We start from the raw sequence: 18,825 nt of genomic DNA, 5'->3' as shown, positions 1-18,825 counted from the left end.
ATGGAAGAATTCTGAAACATTCACAAAGCATGACAAGTAGCCTTAAATTCTTTAAGGATATGAATGCTTTAAGATAAAAATGTTGGTGTATTATTAGTCAGCAGGGAGGTCTTCAGGAAAAGATGCTGATAAAGATTTAGAAGGTTATTTTTAACAGCATTTTAAAAGGAGGGTGTACTAGCATCTTAAAAGAAAGCTGTGGTGACTGTATTACCCAAAGAGGGTAAAGACCTTTTAGTTCTAGCTTCATATTGACCAATGTCTGTTATATAACCGTGATTGCAAAGTGTTTGTCTATATAGCTAAGAGAATGGCAAAGGTGTTGCCCAAATTAACAGATATAGATCAGTGTGGATGTTCATCGTGCATACAGCTGCAGTAATCACAGATGGGTTCTCTGCCGTCAGGCGGGTCCTCGGTCGGCCGAATTCCAAAGTCTAGGTCCGGCGTCGGTTGGTGTCGCTTTCTCTCTTGACGTCAGTGAGGCCAGAGTATGTAAGACACAGCCGACGCCATGTTCTTCAGACTTTTTTGCCACGCGGTGCCCGAAGCAGAAGCAGTTCGCAAGTGCCGGTCGGCCAGCTCCTGAATTACGAAAAAAATTGGAAACCGAAGTCTTCATTAAAGCTAAGTACCCCGTTGGGGAAACTTTTCTTGCCTCAGACCGATGTCAGAAAAAGTTAATAATTGTATTTCTTGTGGGAAGCAAATACCGCATAAGGATTTCCATTCCCTCTGCATACCTTGTTTAGGCCCAGACCACGACGTCTCGGGCTGTCGCTTTTGCGCTACTTTCAATAAACGCACTATTAAGCGTCGGGCGGAGTTCGCCCAACACTTTTTTGGAAAAGCCTTTGATTATAAAATGTCGTCGGAGACTACGACTACCGTTTTGTCCAAAAAACGCAAGGACAAGGACCGACACGCGAGGTCCGTGGTCCCTACCGACACCACGCCAAAACTGGCTACACGTGGTCCGGTTCTCAGCGAGACGCCTTTGCAGTCCCTGACTACCGACGACACTTCCTTGGCGGTGTCCTCTGCACCCGAGACCGCAGGTACCTCGGCCCTTTCCCAGACTACAACCGAGGCCATTGCTAATGTTGAGCCTCCTAATGTGGACAGGTCCACTTCCACCCATGGTGTCTAGACCCTCATCTTCTTTTTCTATTAAGGCCTTAACTAAATCCAAAGCAGCCAGGCATCCCAAGAGGCCTGTTGCACAGGGCCCTTCTCCAGGCCCCATGCCTAAAAAACAGATGCTGAAAATGGCTGAGGATTTGATTACTCTTATCAGGGGTTCTCAACCCCCTCCAGACAAGAGACCCAGAGTGGAGGAAGATTCTCCCTCTTCTGATCAGGGCTCCATTTTATCAGAACATTCTGATGTAGAGGAACACTCTTACTCCCCTTTTGAAGATTCGGATGCAGAGCAGTCCATTCCTTCTGTATCTCCTCCTGAGGATTTTTCCTTTGGGGAAACCTTGCACACTTTAAGGGAACACTTCCATTGGGAAGGCCAAGACTTTTCTGATTCCAAGAAAAGACTTAGGGAATTTCTTTTGTTACCTCAACACAGGCCTCTGGCGATACCTCCTGTTTTGGACATACTTGATGATGTTTATTCAGAGGCTTGCCTTAACCTGGATTCCCTGCCTCCTGCACCAGTCAAACCTGATAGGTACTACAGAGTTCCTAACTCTCACCAATTTCTCTACAAAAGCCATAATGCTGACCCTGAGACCATTTCTCAAGGCCCCAAGGGATTGAAGGCCTCTACTGCCAAGAATCCACTTCCTGCCGAAAGAGAGTCAAGATCTTTAGAAAGGTGGGGAAAAGGTATATACCTCGCCACCCTTGCCATGAGGGCCTTAAATTGTCAGTTTCATATGCTTAAATATCAACAGTTCCTGTTATCACAATTAAGGAATAAAATGTCTCAACCTGAACAACCAGATTTAAAGGAGTTACAGGATATGATACATAGTGCAGAGCAAGTGGGTAAACGCACCTTACAATGTGGCTATGATGCCCTAGAGGCCTCAAGTAGAGCGGCTGCTACAGGATCAGTCATTCGTAGACATGCCTGGCTTAGGGAACAAAGCTTGCCTGATCATGTGAAAGCTAAACTTCTAGATGCTCCTTTACAAAAGGATGTGTTGTTTGGTACTAATGCTGAGGAGATATTACGGAAAATGGAAGAAAAAGCCAAATCTATGCAAACTGTCAAAGCTTTTTTACAGGTCCAACCACCACGTTTTAGCAGAAATTGGCCTTCAAAAAACTGGTCCTTTCCAGCCACTGACAAGCCTCAAAGAGGTAGATACAGACGCACAAGGGGCAGAGGGCAATCACAAGGATCATATAGAGGCCGACAATGGCAAACTCCAGCACCAAGAGGTGGCGAAGACAGTGCACAACAATACAGAAAACAAACCCAATGACTCCCTCATTTCCATGCCAAGCAGGTCTCAGCTGGCAGCACCATTGGGAGGAAAGCTAGCATTATTTGCAAGAAATTGGCATATTGTCACAACAGACAAATGGACCTGGACGTTATAAACAGAGGCTACAAATTTCTATTCCACAATCTTCCAAAAATGAGAGGCATGCCAAACCTGCCACACAATCAAAGGGCAGAGGCACAACTACAAATTTTAAAGCTCATAAGCATGAGAGCCGTACAAGAGGTACCTACTCACGAACAAGGTCAAGGTTTTTATTCAAGACTTTTTCTGGTACCAAGGAAAGGAACCGACTGGAGACCCATTTTGGACTTATCCATCCTAAACACATTTTACTGCCAAAATTCAAGATGCTCACATTACAGCAGCTTCTTCCCATGCAAGGAGTTTTGGCTGGTAACATTGGACCTCAAGGAGGCATACCTGCATGTCCCAATCAGACAAAGTTGCAGAAGATACCTCAGATTTCTTGCAGGTTCAATCCACTATCGATTCTCTGCATTGCCCTTTGGCTTATCTACTGCGCCCAGAGTATTGACAAAGTGCCTGGCATCAGTGATTGCCTACTGCAGACTTCAAGGGATACAAATTTACCCTTATTTGGACGACTGCCTGATCCAAGCGGACAGCAAGCACATACTTCTGGAACATCTGGCTTATGTAACACGGTTAATGCATTCTCTGGGATATACAATCAACAAAAAGAAATCCAGGCTAACACCATCTCAGAAAATAACTTTCCTGGGTGCCAACTTGGACACAAACACCCAGATGGCCTATCTAACACCAGAAAAACAGGGGCAGCTAACTCAGTACTTCAAAATACTAGCAAAATGTACCAGGCTTACTGCAAGGAAAATCCTGCAGGCTCTGGGCTTCATGGCATCTTGCATTCTTTTAATCCCATGTGCAAAGCTGCATATGAGGAAACTTCAATGGTACCTAAAAAACCTATGGTCTCAACACAGTCACAGTTTGGAAACAATAATACCAATAATTCCATGTTTGCAAAAGGAATTTCTATGGTGGGCCCAAGCATGTCAAGCAAACACAGGCCTCCCTTTCTGCAAGCCTCAAGCAAACCAAGTCATCACAACAGACGCCTCAGACTACGCCTGGGGGGTGCACATGACAGACAGGTGCATTTAGGGCAAATGGTCCCAAAAGGAAAAGCACCTTCACATCAATCAAAAAGAAATGCTAGCAGTAATAAATGCAATTATAGCTTTCAAGGACCTCCTGCATCCAGGACAATTACTGATAAGAACAGACAACACCACAGTAATGTGGTACATAAACAAGGCAGAACACATTCATACCCCTTGTGCAGACTAGCCATGACTCTTTGGAACTTGGCTCTGGAATGGCAAATCGAACTTCAAGCACAGTACTTGCCAGGATTGGAAAACACGCTGGCAGACAATCTAAGCAGAAATATGACAGATCCACACGAATGGTAGTTGCATCCTCAGGTGTTTACAAAGATAATACAAGAGTGGGGGAGGCCAGACATAGATCTTTTTGCCTCCCACAGGAATCATCAATTGGAAAAGTTTTGTTCAAGGACCTTTCATCCAAAGGCCTGGAGAGTGGACGCCCTTTCATTCAGTTGGACAGCATGGACAGTTTACGCTTTCCCACCTCTGCCTCTTCTGCCCAAGGTGCTCTTGAAAGCAAGAGCAGACAGACCGAAGATGATACTGATTGCTCCAGATTGGCCAAGGCAATACTGGTATCCGCTCCTGAGGAGTCTAACACATACTCCTCCCTGGTCCCTACCTCTAATGCCTCTTCTGCTGACTCAGCACAGCTACAAAACGCTTCACGGTCAGCTGAAAACACTCAATCTTGCTGCATGGAAAATTCCTTAACACCACAACAGACCCTACTTTCCAAGGAGGTGCAGGATGTCATTTTGGAGGCCAGAAGACCATCTACTAGAAAGGCTTACACCGCAAAATGGAAACGGTTCTGCTCTTGGAATGAGAAAAAAGGCCAGAACCCTAAAAAGCTGAATTTGCCTCAGATATTACAGTATCTAACAGAGCTACTGAACAGTGGACTTTCATTTTCTTCTATAAAAATCCATGCCTCAGCCATTTCTGCAGAATTCAACTCGGATCCACCTTTATTTTCTCACCCACTCTTACGACAGTTCCTCAGAGGGGCTAAGAATATAAGACCTCCAAGGAAACGACCAATACCAGCCTGGGATCTTAATTACATTCTAGAAAAATTAACATTGCCTCCTTTTGAACCAGCTGCATCAACAGATTTGCAATATTTGTCCTGGAAAACAGCCTTCCTTCTGGCCATCACTTCAGCTCGTAGGGTTTGAGCTACAGGCTCTCATGGCGGTGCAGCCCTTCCTCATCTTCCATCAGGACAGGGTTTCCTTCAACCAACCCGTCATTTATGCCTAAAGTGGTATCCAGGGTAGCTTTAAACCAAGCCATACACTTACCCACCTTTTACCCCAATCCTCAAAACCAAGGGGAAAGGTTGGTACATTCTTTAGACATCCATAGACAGCTACGCTATTATTTGGACAGAACAAAGTCCTTCAGGAAATCAGAACAACTTTTTGTGTCCTATGCTGTTAGGGGCTCAAGGGAAGCCAGTGACCAAGCAGACAATTTCAAAGTGGATAGGCCACTGCATACGGTTCTGTTATTCATATCATGGGAAATCTGTTCCCACAGGCATCAGATCCCACTCCACCAGGGCCACAGCTACCTCTACAGCCTTCCTCAGAGGAGTTCCTACCAAAGACATTTTGGAGGCCGCCACTTGGAGTTCTGTACATACCTTCACAAAACACTACCACCTACCTTTATATTCCAAAACTAGAGCAGGCTTTGCCACTGCTGTGTTGCAGGGCATTCTGGCTCATCCCAGTTCTAACTAGTACCTACCACCCTGTGTGTAGCTTTGAGACTCTACCCATCTGTGATTACTGCAGCTGTATGCACGATGAACATAGTACAGTTTTGTACCTACCATAAATGTAGATGTTCGAGTGCTAATACAGCTGCAGTACAAGTACCCTCCGCCTTCCCCACTTGGTAAAGGCATAGGGCCTAACCCCCTCTTCATACAACCTGACTGGGTTATCCTTCTATGGTTTATTTGCTTGCAACTACTGATTTTGGATTATATTGCATTGTTTGTATATATATATATATATATATATATATATATATATATATATATATATATATAATTTATGTATTGCCTTCTTTCTGGGGGCACCTGACATCTGGGGCAAGAAAGACTGAAGAACATGGCGTCGGCTGTGTCTTATATACTCTGGCCTCACTGACGTCAAGAGAGAAAGCGACACCAACCGACGCCGGACATAGACTTTGGAATTCGGCCGACCGAGGACCCGCCTGACGGCAGAGAACCCATCTGTGATTACTGCAGCTGTATTAGCACTCGAACATCTACATTTATGGTAGGTACAAAACTGTACTTTTTGTAGAGGGGAGGCAAACATTTGACAGTATAACGGTTAGGAGTTTCTGAAATCTTCTAACCCATGTTAATAACTTAGCTAGAAGGAATTTAATCATATATGTTTGGCAGTAGCTTTAAAAGACAGGGCTGAAAAACTACATTAAAGGTCTGACTGTGGTCCTGGTGACTCACATTTGATTATCAGCTCAGGTGCTTGAAGATACAGGCAGGGTGGATGGGTGTGTCCATCCTGTGGGAGAGGAAGTTGCCTGTGGTTGGGATACACTATAATGTTTAACCTCAAAATAGTTTTCTGCTGAAGTGGGAACACCACGTAGCATTCTATATTGGGCGACATCATTGTCACTGTCTGCAGTTTCCCATGAAGTTCTTAAAACTGCTTAGTTTCCTAGCCAGCTTGCAGAATTAACGAGGAGAGAAAAACCTGGAAAAATTAAAGTTATGATTTTCAGTTTCTTGACTTTTAACTGATATGGCCATTTTTGTTAAATGGAATAATCTGTCAATTAATGTAACAAGAAACAATATCAAAAGAGTTAAGATGGGTAATCTTCTTGAACTAGGCATCTGAGCATCTCATGAGATGGTATAAACTGAATTAGTGGCTTTTTTGTATGCATGGTGCGTTGGATGTCTTTTTAATAGTGTAATTACTTAAAATAATATTGGAGTCTTGGTATAGTTGTCATGGAATGTGTTATAGGATTTGTTGCTCCCTAGAGGATTAGTTTACTCAAACCTGTCAGCTTTACCAGATTAACACTTGTGATTAGAAATGTAGTTTGACTTGTTTTCCATATAAGGCTTCTTTCAGTGGATCAGTATTGCATTTGTCTTGATCTGTACTTCACCCTCATGAGACATCTAAGTGTATTGCATTTTATAGCTGATAATACATTTAAGAGCTTACTTTTTAAAATACTCATTTTCCTGTCTTCTATAGATTATCCGCAAAGTTGATAAACAGACAGCATTGTTGGATGCAGATGATCCTGTGTCACAACTCCATAAGTGTGCATTTTACCTGAAGGACACTGAAAGAATGTATTTGTGTCTTTCTCAGGAGAGAATAATCCAGTTTCAGGTAATGTGCACTCAGTACAATACAGAATAAGTTTTTTTATGATTTTGATGTTTTGTACTCCCTTCTTCATTTTTTTGAAAGATGCTTAATAAAAACATTAGCTATGTCTTCTTCAGAAAACCGAAAATAATCTATCATTGTGACGTATAGTTCTTTCCTTGCTGAAATGTAATGTTACAGTTTTCAAGACAGTTCTCAACTATTCCAGAATCCCATGAATGGCTGCGTATTAGCCCTACCTGGAGATGGTCTTGGTCTTTGCTTACCTTGACTAAATTGGTATCTGTTTTGCAGTGATATGTATTACTTTTTGAATATCATAGTGAGTATTTGACTGTGCCTGCAGCATTATTTAGTCATTATGTGGTTGTGTGTGTTAGGTGGGCACCTATCTCCACATCCAAGTGTGCACTAATGACTGTAGAGTAGGATTGATTGATGAATGGCTGTTATCTGTAAACAGCTTCCCCTACCATTTGGCAGTGACAAATGCTTTTAGCTAATGTAGTGAGTGTGAAAGATATTTGTATTAGAATGGGGTTGATTTTGTAATCTCCACATATGTATTTATTGACTTTAAGTAGGTCTGATAACAGAAATCTTATTTTCTGGTAGATATGTCTGATAGATCTTGCTAAATCTTATTTTCAGGCAGTTGCGTCTTATTTCCCTTTTACAGGCTGTTAAATGATGGTGATAAAAGCATTGCCTTATTTACCTCACGTCTGAAGAATATGTGATAATTATTCTTTCTTGAGATCCAGCATGAGGCAAAGTATTAAACTGAAACTTGTCAAGGGATGGTGAATTTGCACAGCTGGTAAAGGGAGGTCTGCAGGAAAATAAATATGTTTCTTAATTGCTTTATTTGTTCCATTTTACAGAAAACTAAGATTGGCAAAAAGAGTGCCCTTAGTTCTAATCTAATGTAATGCTTTCAATTCAACAGTGACCTGTAAAATCACTGCTTATGTTCTATCCAAACAGGCGACTCCTTGCCCTAAAGAAGTAAATAAAGAGATGATCAATGATGGAGCTTCCTGGACAATCATAAGCACGGACAAGGCAGAGTACACATTCTATGAAGGCATGGGGCCTGTTTACGCACCAGTCACTCCTGTGCCTGTTGTTGAGAGCTTACAGGTAAAGTGAAGCATGCACTTTTATATGTATAAAATGGTGTGTGGTTTCACTAAGCTTGTGTTAGGCCAGCGACATGAACTTCCTGTAAATACTTAAGCAGCTTTAAGAAAGTGAAGTGCAACAGACAAAGGTGAAATGCACGAAACCAGTCCAAATGCAAAAGTGCACAAGAGTAAAAACTTTTCTTGCAAAAGTACCCCAGTCTTCAGGAAGTGGGGGTACTTTCTTACAGTGACAAAACTGTTCAGTTCATTATCCAAGAATTAACTTTCCTAATTGCACTGTCTTGGTATCACTTAACTTCCCATTTCTGTTAAACAGCTTACCACCTATAATGGTGCATACACCACTTCATGCATAGTCTGCTTGTTGTACTACAAAGTGCTGCAGTATGTCTGTGCGCAATTAACTTTGTATGAATTAACATTATGATATGTTCCATAGTGTCTTCTGTTGTCTGGAGCACAGTATGGCAATGGTTATGTTTAAATGTGTACTAACTTCTCTCTTAAGCCTTTGCCAGATTTAATATTTCAATTAAGATAATCATTTCTGTCTACTTACTTCTCTAGCCATTTATTTTTGGTATTAGATTATTGCGTCGCTTTTTCTGCCAAGACAGAAATTATGCTTGCCAGTTTAACAGTCAGTTCGATTTCTGTTGAAAGAGAGAAGTTCTCTGTTGCTCTTGGATGTGTTTTGTCCAACCTTCAATCTATTTTTCATTGTAATTTCCTTTGTATTTCTGTATATGCATTGTGCTTTTGTACCGCGCAGTCATTTAGCACATTCATTTTGATGTCCTTCCATATCACAGCTGCTGTATTCTTTACAGAAGGGATCTCTTGCCAAGGATAGCCCACTGTCTGGCCAGTATACCAAAGCTTTTTGGTCTTATAGGCACCATGCATCACGTGTGCTCCTTGCATATGGTGTAGGGCAATAAAGGTGACATATGGACGCAAACACAGAACTTCTTTGCTGCTAATCTGAACATTATTATCGAATATCTGTCTGAATGCCCTTTTGCCATGCTGGTTACCAAGCGGCTTTCAGGTAAGTGGCCCATTGGGGTTTCTACTCTCCTTTTTTCTGTAATATGGCATTTGTGTTAATGTCATCCAGGAAGATAAATTGTCAGTGTGGGAGGCAGATCCCCCATAAAGACTGTCAGAACCAGTGTCATTTTTCCTTGGGTCATTCCCACGAACATACACCGTGCTCTTTCTGCCAGATGTTTGTGCCTAAGACCTTACATAGTCATCTATCCTCCTTGTCTATATATCTTGAGAATCATAAGCTGTTGGCTCAGGGTGCTGTATTAGAATCCTTGCATCCCAAGGGTCAGCATCTGACAAGAAAAGGCCAAAAAGATTAGGTCTGATCTAGTTGCTGTTCAAGCTCTCCCCGGAAGTCTGTTTAGAGGCTAATGAAGGCCGTGAAGACTGTCTATTGCTTGCTCAGTTTCCTCTGGCGCAATCCCATCAGAAGCCAGCATGGATCCAAATTCTTGCACATCCATGAAGGCTTTTCCAATGCCATCACCTGATGTTAAGGGGGAGCCTCTCCTGATAATATCCGAGGGACCAAGGGAGATTCCTTAGATTTTTCTTAAGAAAGGAAATACCTACTGCCATTATTGAATCTCCTCAGCGGTCTGAATCTCCAAGTGTTTTTAGGGAAGACGTCCCACAAAAAAAGAAACGGAAAACTAAACATATCTCCCTCTGTTAAAGGTCCCAGCATGAGTTGCAGTATTTTACTCTGGATTTGTTTAATGGTCTTGAAGCCTTGATGTTCTTCGTGTTTCACTGTTGCAGTCAATACATTTGGGTAATCTGCGGGCAGGTTGCCCTCAGTCGACCTGATTAACAAAGTCTTGGGTCCTGCGTCGGTTGCTGTCCCTTCTTCCATGATGTCAGGTTGTCAGGGGGTATAAAACATGCAGCTGACGCCATTACATCAGTCTTTCTTGCTGCACGGTGCCAGAAGTAGAAGCAGTTCGCAAGTGCAGATTAGCCGACTCCTGAAATTTTCGCATTAGAGTTTCAGAACCAAAGTCTTCAACTAAAGCTAAGTACCCCATTGTGGAAACTTTTTCTTGCTCCTTACCGGTGTCAGTTTTGTTTGTTTGTGTCTTTTGGCTTTTCCCAGTTAGGGGTCGCCACAGCGGAACTCCGGTCTGCTAATTATTGGCAGTAGAGTTTTACGTGCTGGCTTACCAGGCCTAACGCACAACCTTCAACGAAGGAACGCCCGTTCACGCATGTTGCCACACAGAAGACGCTCTAACGGAGAATCGAACGGGCAATGTCTAACTGTGAGGCTACAACGCTACCACAGCACCACCACCGCAGTCTCCTTACCGATGTCAGTAAAAGTTAATAATTGCATTACTTGTGGGAAGCAAATTACCTCATAAGGATTTTTATTTGTACTGTATTCCTTGCCTAGGCCCAGATCATAACATGCCTTGTTGTCAGTTTTGTGCTAGATTTAACCAACGCACTATTAAGCATCTGTATATTTTTGCTTCAAAATATTTTGGATCCAGATTTAATTATCCTGAAATGTCATCGGTTAGCAATCCGAGTACTGGAGTTCACAAAAAACACAAAGAAAAAGACAGAGACAGACCGTTGCGGTCCAAAACAGTCGACGAAGCTTCTCCTAAGCCAGTCACCAGTTCACCGGTACTCAGTGAGGTGCTTTTGCAGTCCCTGATACCCGCTACTTTTGAGTCACAGGCCTCTACCAAGACCCATGCGGAGTCCGGTACGCCGCGAGATTCTCAGAGTATTGAACCTGTGAATGTCTCTCCCTTGGATGGGTCCAGAGCTGCTGAGCAGGCACCGGCTTCTGAGGGTGTTTCCAGGCCTCAACATTTTTATATAAAACGACACCAGCTTCAAAAACAAGATCAAAAACATCTAAGTCTAAAAAACTGAGTCATGAGCCACGTGCTCAGGCCCCTATGCCTAAAAAACAAATGATCAAAATGGGTGAGGACTTAATTACCATGATCAGGGGTTCCCAACCCCCCCCCCCCCCTGCTAAGAGGCCTAGGCAAGACACTGATTATGAATCTTCAGATCAGGTTTCTATTTCTTCTGAGTCCTCTTCTGATCAGGAATTTTTTATACCACCCTCCGAGGATTCAGATGCAGAAGAATCCACCCCTTCTGCTTCTCCTCCTGAGGATTATTCTTTTGGAGAAACCTTGCATACATTAAGGGAACATTTTCATTGGGAGAATCAGGATTTCTCTGAATAAAAAAAAAGAGGCTTAGGGACTTCCTTCTTCCTCAGCATAGGCCTTTGGCTATACCTCCTGTATTCGACATTGTTGATGTGTTTTCGGAATCAAGCATGGCTCCTGATTCCCTACCTCCGGCTCCTAGTAAGCCAGACAGATATTACAGGGTTCCTGACTCCCACAAATTTCTATTCAAAAATCCTGCTGCTGATCCTGAAACTATCTCACAGGGTCCCAAAGGTGTAAAGGCCTCAATAGCCAAAAATCCTACCCCTCTGATAGAGATTCCAGGGTGCTGGATAGATGGGAAAAGAAGGTTTATACGTCTGCAACCTTGGCAATTAGGGCCTTAAACTGCCATATGCTTAAATATCAACAGCATGTTATGGGCATATCGAAACAGAAAATTATGTCAATTTCTGATTGTGTGGAAAATAAAGAATTACAGGAATTATTGCATGGAGCAGAACAGGTTGGAAAGCATACTTTGCAATGTGGTTTTGATTCCTTGGAGGCCTCTTGCAGGGCCGCAGTTACTGGATTTGTGATTAGAAGGCATGCCTGGCTCGAGGGTCAAAATCTGCCTGATCATGTTAAGCTAAATTGTTGGATGCCCCTTTACAGCATGATACTCTGGTAATAAGGCAGAAGAGGTTTTAAAGAAAATGGAAGACGAAGCTAAATCTATGCAAACTGTAAAAGATTTCTTACAAGTACAGCCACCCAGATTCAGTAGGCACTGGCCTACTAAAAATTGGTCCTTTCCTGTATCCAACAGTGCCTCTCAAGGCAAATCCAGGCGCTCAAAAGGCTCTAGATACCAATCACAGGGTTCTTACAGGTCAAAGCAATGGGGTGCCTCCACCTCCAAATCTGGAGGAAACAAAGCACAACCCTACAGTAAGCAGTCTCAATGACTTCCCTCTACCATCACCAAGAACTTATCTTTTAGCAGGCCCCTTGGGGGGAAAATTAGCACTTCATGCTCAAAATTGGCAGTTAATTACCCAGGACAAGAGGGTATTAAACATAGTATCCCAAGGGTACAGATTTCATTTCCATACTCTGCCAATTCCAAACGGTTGGCCAGGTCTGCCACAAAATCAATGGGCAGAGGCTCAGAAACAAGTTACGTCCCTCATGGATATGGAGGCTATTCAACCAGTACCATAACAGGAAAAAGGACAAGGTTTTTATTCAAGACTGTTCCTGGTACCCAGAAAAGACCATGCCTGGCATCCAGTACTGGACTTATCGATTTTGAACACGTTCCTGGACATTCCAAAATTCCAAATGCTGACTTTACAACAGCTACTGCCTATGCTGGGCAAGAACGCTTGGTTAGTGACTCTAGACTTAAAAGAGGCATACCTGCATATCCCAATAAGGGAATCGAGGCATACCTGCATATCCCAATAAGGGAATCGTGCAAAAGATACCTCTGCTTCAAGGCAGGTTTTATGCATTACCAATTCTCTGCACTGCCCTTTGGTTTATCCACTGCGCCCAGGGTCTTTACAAAGTGCCTGGCACCAGTAATTGCATTTTGCAAACAAAGAAGCATACATATCTATCCTTACTTGGATGACTGTCTCATTCAAGCAGAGAACAAGGACATTCTTCTTCAACATCTGGTGTTTGTAAAAAGGCTTCTAACGTGCCTAGGGTACACAATGAACAAAAAGAAATCACAACTGGTGCTCTCTCAAAAAATTATATTCCTAGGTGCAAGCTTGAATACAACTGCCTAGATGGCTTGCCTTACGTCAGATAAAGGCAACTGACTATAAACTTCAAACAGATGGCAACAAAAACCCAGTTATCTGCAAGACAAATTCTGCAGGTCTTGGGGTTCATGGCATCCTGCATTCTACTAATTCCATATGCAAGACTGCATATGAGGAACCTTCAATGGTATCTAAAAAGTTTATGGAGTCAACATTGTCACAGTCTGGAACCAATAATTCCTCTCATTCCCTGCCTACAACAGGAGTTTCTTTGGTGGGCAGAGACATGTCACCAAAACAATGGACTGTCATTCACACTACCCCCTGCCACCCAAACCCTAACTACAGACGCATCAGACTATGCTTGGGGGCGGGGGGCCCACCTGGCAGGGAGATGCATTCAGGGAATATGGAACCCAAAACAAATGCATCTGCATATCAACCAGAAAGAGATGCTAGCTGTTTAGAATGCCCTGACCGCCTTCAAGGACTTACTTCATCCAGGACAACTACTGATAAAGACGGACAACACCACGGTTATGTGGTACATAAGCAGGGGGGTACACATTCCTACCCCCTTTGCAGACTAGCCATGGCATTGTGGGACACAGCCTTGACTTACCAAGTACATCTTCAAGCTCAATTCCTGCCAGGAAAACAAAATACTCTGGCAGACAACCTAAGCAGAAATCTTATGGACCTTCGCAAGTGGAAGCTGGATCCACAAGTCTTCAGCATGGTAACACAGAAATGGGGGAGCCCAGACATAGATCTATATGCCTCTCCCCAAAATTATCAACTGGACAAATTCTGCACAGGGACTTATCACAGACAAGCATGGAAAGTGGATGCCCTATCCTTCAGTTGGAAAAACCTATCAGTCTACGCCTTTCCTCCTCTGCCTCTTCTCCCTAAGGTCTTACTAAAGGTCAGACAGGAAAAAACAAAAATGATCCTAATTGCTCCGGACTGGCCTCACCAGCACTGGTACCCAATTCTAAGGAATATGTCTCAACCCCCTCCTTGGTACTTGCCTCAAATACCTCATCTACTGTCTCAGCAGAACAATCAAATTCTGCACACTCTGCTCTAAACTCTGAACGTGGTAGCACGGCTGATCATGTAATTATTCAAACAACACCTCTCAGTAAATATGTTATGGATGTCATTTATTTTGGAAGTCATATGGCCTAGTACTAGAAAATCTTATGCTGATAAATTGAAGAGATTCTGTGCTTGGAACCAAGCACAAGGAAACGGACTAAGCAAAACCATATATCCCTCAGATTTTACACTACTTGACTGAGATGCTTGACAAGGGCCTATCCCTTCTCTTCAATAAAAATCCATGCCTCTGCCATCTATGCTCATTACAACACGGAGCCTCCCATCTTCTCTCATCCTCTGCTAAAACAGTATCTTAGAGGGGCCAAAAATTTAAGGTCTCTCAGAAGATCACCAAATCCTGCATGGGACCTCACATTTGTGCTGGAAAAACTCACCCTGCCTCCTTTTGAACCCGCAGCTACTGCGGATATAAAGTTTTTATCTTGGAAAACAGCTTTCCTTTTGGCAATCACTTCAACAAGAAGGGTTTCAGAACTACAGGCTCTCATGGCTGTGGAGCCTTTTATTACATTTTACCTGGACAGGGTGTCCCTCAGGGCAGATCCTTCCTTTTTGCCTAAGGTGGTATCCATTGTGGCTGTTAACCAAACTATTCATCTGCCAACATTTTACCTAAGTCCGCAGAACAAGGGGGAGCGGATTCTGCATTCATTGGACGTACACAGACAACTAACATTCTACTTAAACAGGACCAAATCTCGAAGAAAGTCTGAGCAACTACTGGTGGCATTTGCTTCAGGATCAGAAGGAAAGGCTATATCAAAGCAGACTGTTTCTAAGTGGATAAGCCAGTGAATTAGTTTCTGCTACTTGCATCATGGTAAACCTGTACCCAAGGGAGTCGGGTCACATTCCACCAGAACTGCCACTACCTCAGTAGCCTTTCTCAGAGGAGTTCCAACCAAAGACATTCTAGAAGCTGCTACTTGGAGCTCTGTTCATACCTTCACAAAGCATTATCATTTGCCTTTCTTCTCTAAATCCAGGGCAGGCTTTGCCACTGCAGTTCTGCAGGGCCTTATAGCCGCTCCTAATGCTATTTAGTTCCAGCCTCCCATCCATAGCTTTGGGATTCTACCCAAATGTAATGACTGCAACAGTGAAATACGAAGAACATAGTACAGTTGTGTGCACTTAACAGAAATGAAGATGTTTGAGTGCATTTACTGTTACAGTTCAGTTTACCCACCCGCCATCCCCCTTTCTATATCTCTTCTTTCCTTCACTATACTCTAAAGCCTTTGTGGTGTATTTGCTTTTAGTTGAAGGTAAAGTTTATGCTTCTAAAAGTATATTTATATATTTACTGTTTACTTGTATATATATTTTTGCTCCCCATTTGGGGGGCACCTGACATCTGGGGCAAGAAAAACTAAAGAAAATGGCGTCGGCTGCATGTTTTATACCCCTGACGACCTGACGTCATGGAAGAGGAGACAGCAACCGATGCAGGACCCAAGACTTTGTTATTCAGGCCGACTGAGAGCAACTTGCCAGCAGATTTCCCAAATGTAATGACTGCAACAGTGAATACACTCGAGCATCTGCATTTATAGTAAGTGTACACAACTGTACTTCCTGCAGGGCCTTATAGCTGGTCCTAATGCTGTATAATTCCCTCCACCCAACCATAGCTTTGGGAATTTACCCAAATGTAATGACTGCAACAGTGAAACACGAAGAACATAGTACAGTTGTGTACACTTACCATAAATTTAGATGTTCGTGTCTATTCACTGTTGCAGTCCTGGTTACCCTCCCTCCAGCCCCCTATTTTTCTCTGACTATATCTCTACTTTCTTTCACTATGCTTTTGGTGTATTTGCTTTTGGGACTGGAGGTATATTTCTTGTGTTTTTAATTTTATTTGCTCCCCATTTGGGGGGGCACCTGACATCTGGAGCAAGAAAAACTGATGTAATGGCGTCGGCTGCATGTTTTATACCCCTGACGACCTGACGTCATGGAAGAAGGGACAGCAACCAATGCAGGACCCAAGACTTTAATCAGGCCGACTGAGGGCAACCTGCCAGCAGATTACCCAAATGTAATGACTGCAACAGTGAATACACTCAAACATCTACATTTATGGTAAGTGTACACAACTGTACTTTAAGGAGCCCCTGTCCCCCCCATCTTCCACATCTGTTAAGAGGCCTAGAGATTTGGATTCTGGAGAAGAATCCCTGGCTTATTCTTCCCAAATTCCTTACACTCTGGACTGCATTTCAGAGGAAGAGGATTCTTTGAGTTCATATTCTCCCCTCCCATAGAAGAGTTGCCTTTGGGGATACTGTTGCCCGACTGTTACCAGTTCTTTGACAGTCAAAAAAGGTACCACGAGCTCCTTTAAATTAAGTATCCCAAACCATCAGCTACCCTTTTTGACACCTGTTCTGCTTCTGTAGCTCCTGACTCTGCCTCCAGAACCCAAGAAACCTGCCAAGTTCTACAAGGTGCCTGAGGACTGCAAGGTTTTGTACATGTGCCCTTCTGCTGAGCCTACAGTGCTCTGTTTCTTCTGGGGGAAAAAGCTTCTTTCTTGTAAGGATAGTTGGGCCATAGAAGGATTGGGCAAGAAAGCTTATACTGTTGTCATCCTCTCTTTTAAGACCATTAATTACCAAACCCATATGAATTTGTATGGTTTGGCCCTCCTTTCCCATGTATTTAAGGTGTGTCTGATTTTCCTGATTCTTCTCTGTCCCTGCTGGGGTTTATTTCTTAGGTTGCCTTTCACTCGATAAAATGCAGCTGATGCCTGTTCCATGGCTGTTGCCTTTGGTTCAGTGATGAGGTGTTATTCCTGGCTACGTCTTCAAGCTTTACTTGATACTAAGGCCAAGCTTTTGGATGCCCCTCTGGTTAACAAAGTTCTTTTTGGACACTTGCTGCTGACTTAAAGCCCCTCTAGGATAAGGGTAAAACCTTGCAGGAACTCAGAAATATTTCTGTCTCCCAGAAGCTTTCTTTTCAGGACAAGCCTGTTTCTATTTGATGTTTGGCCATCCTTTCTCCTTGGCCAGGTCCTCTTGTCTCTCGTCCTTTCTTTATCTCTTCCAGAACTGGCATCTGATCACTTCAGCCTGTTGGGTGCCATCTATTTTCTGTTAGGGGTATTTGTTGGTTTGGAAATCCCTTCCTCCCTTTTCAGGCATTCCTCAACCTCCTTGAGAACAGCTTCATCATTTTCCAGAGGTTCTGCATTCCCTTATGGATCAGGACACCATTCAACTTATCCCATTCACCCAGGTAGGGAAGAGTTTTTACTCCAGAATGATTCTGGTTCCTCGGAAGAAGGGTACATGGAGACCATTTCTGGATCTTTCTCTGCTGAACACCTTTCTCAATGTTCCTTCCTTCTGGATGTTCTCTTCAGACTTTTTCCCTCTTCTTTTTCCCCAGGCCTTTTTGATTTCTTTAGATGTTAAGGATGCATACCTTCACATCCCCATTCACCCTCTGCTCAGGACATTTTTACGTTTCTTGGTTTCTTTCTTGCACTTTTGAGTCTCTGATTTGCCCTTTGACCTTTCTGCTGCTCCAAGGGTATTCACCAAATGCCTCACTTCTGTCATTACTTTATGCAGGCTGCAGGGGATACAGAATTTTCCCTATCTAGACGACCTGCTCATTTAAGCTCCTTCTTCCAGTAATCTGCTGCAGGATCTCTCATTTACCATTTGTCTTTTACACAGTCAGTCCTGACACCTTTCCAGGATCATGTTTTCCTCGGTTACAGGCTTCAGACTGTTCTCATGCTGGCATCTCTCCTTGTTCCCAGGGTTCTGTCTCTGACAAACTTTTTCCAGACTCCTTCCTCCATCATGGCCAGGGAATTTCTCAGAGTTCTGAGATTTATGGCCTCCACTATTCCCATGTTCCCTCTCACTAGGCTCCATATGAGGAAATTTCATTGGTACGTAAAATTGGTGTGGCCTCAACATTGTTACCCTTTGGAGTTCCCTGTTCCTTTTCTCAAACTTGAGCTTCAGCGGTGGATTCATAAACTCTCTCAGTTCAGGGCTTCCCTTTCAGGCTTTATTTCGCTCAGGAGCTGTTCACAGATGCCTCAGACATGGGGTGGGAAGCTTCTTGTGGTCTGTAAAGGTCCAGGGTCTCTGGCTACCTCATCAGAGGTCTAACCATATCAGTGTAAAAGAGATGAGAGCTGTGTTTCTGACTTTGCAAGGTTTTCATTCCCTCTTTCATCCTGGTGCCCTCAGTTTTCACAGATAACACCACTGTGATGTGGATTGTCAACAGGCTAGGGGGCATGGTATCCTGTCTCCTTTGTAGACCAGCTCTTCAAGTCTGGGATCTAGCTATCCAGTATCAAGTGCCTCTTCAGGCATTTTACATTCCCTCAGAGCACAATCTTGTGTCAGACTGTGTGAGTAGGTACAAAGCACTGGCTCACGAGTTGATGCTTCACAGAGATGTGTTCCTGAACATAGTCTTTTGGTGGGGTATTCCTCAGTTACATCTTTTCACCTCCCCTCTGAACGGGTAACCTCCTCTCTTCTGTTCCAGAGTCCCAAG

The 18,825-nt window shown here is 43.3% G+C and overlaps 1 protein-coding gene across 3 annotated transcripts in view; it reads left to right on the top strand.

Annotated features, from left to right (window-relative positions):
- RBPJ (recombination signal binding protein for immunoglobulin kappa J region) overlaps window positions 1-18,825 on the top strand; it is a 1,681,970-nt gene that overhangs the window by 1,410,170 nt on the left and 252,975 nt on the right. For all 3 annotated transcript variants that reach the window (XM_044062156.1, XM_044062154.1, XM_044062155.1), the window contains 2 exons: window positions 6,889-7,029; window positions 8,017-8,172. In XM_044062156.1, coding sequence (XP_043918091.1) covers window positions 6,889-7,029; window positions 8,017-8,172 — 297 coding nt within the window. The remainder of the gene's footprint in view (window positions 1-6,888; window positions 7,030-8,016; window positions 8,173-18,825) is intronic.

The sequence above is a fragment of the Protopterus annectens genome, chromosome 2.part1 (genome assembly GCF_019279795.1).
Source record: "Protopterus annectens isolate FY-2018-M chromosome 2.part1, PAN1.0, whole genome shotgun sequence".
NCBI classification, from domain to species: Eukaryota; Metazoa; Chordata; order Ceratodontiformes; family Protopteridae; genus Protopterus; species Protopterus annectens.
The sequence above is the reverse complement of the archived record's forward strand: the minus strand, read 5'-3'. Positions and strand labels throughout refer to the sequence as shown.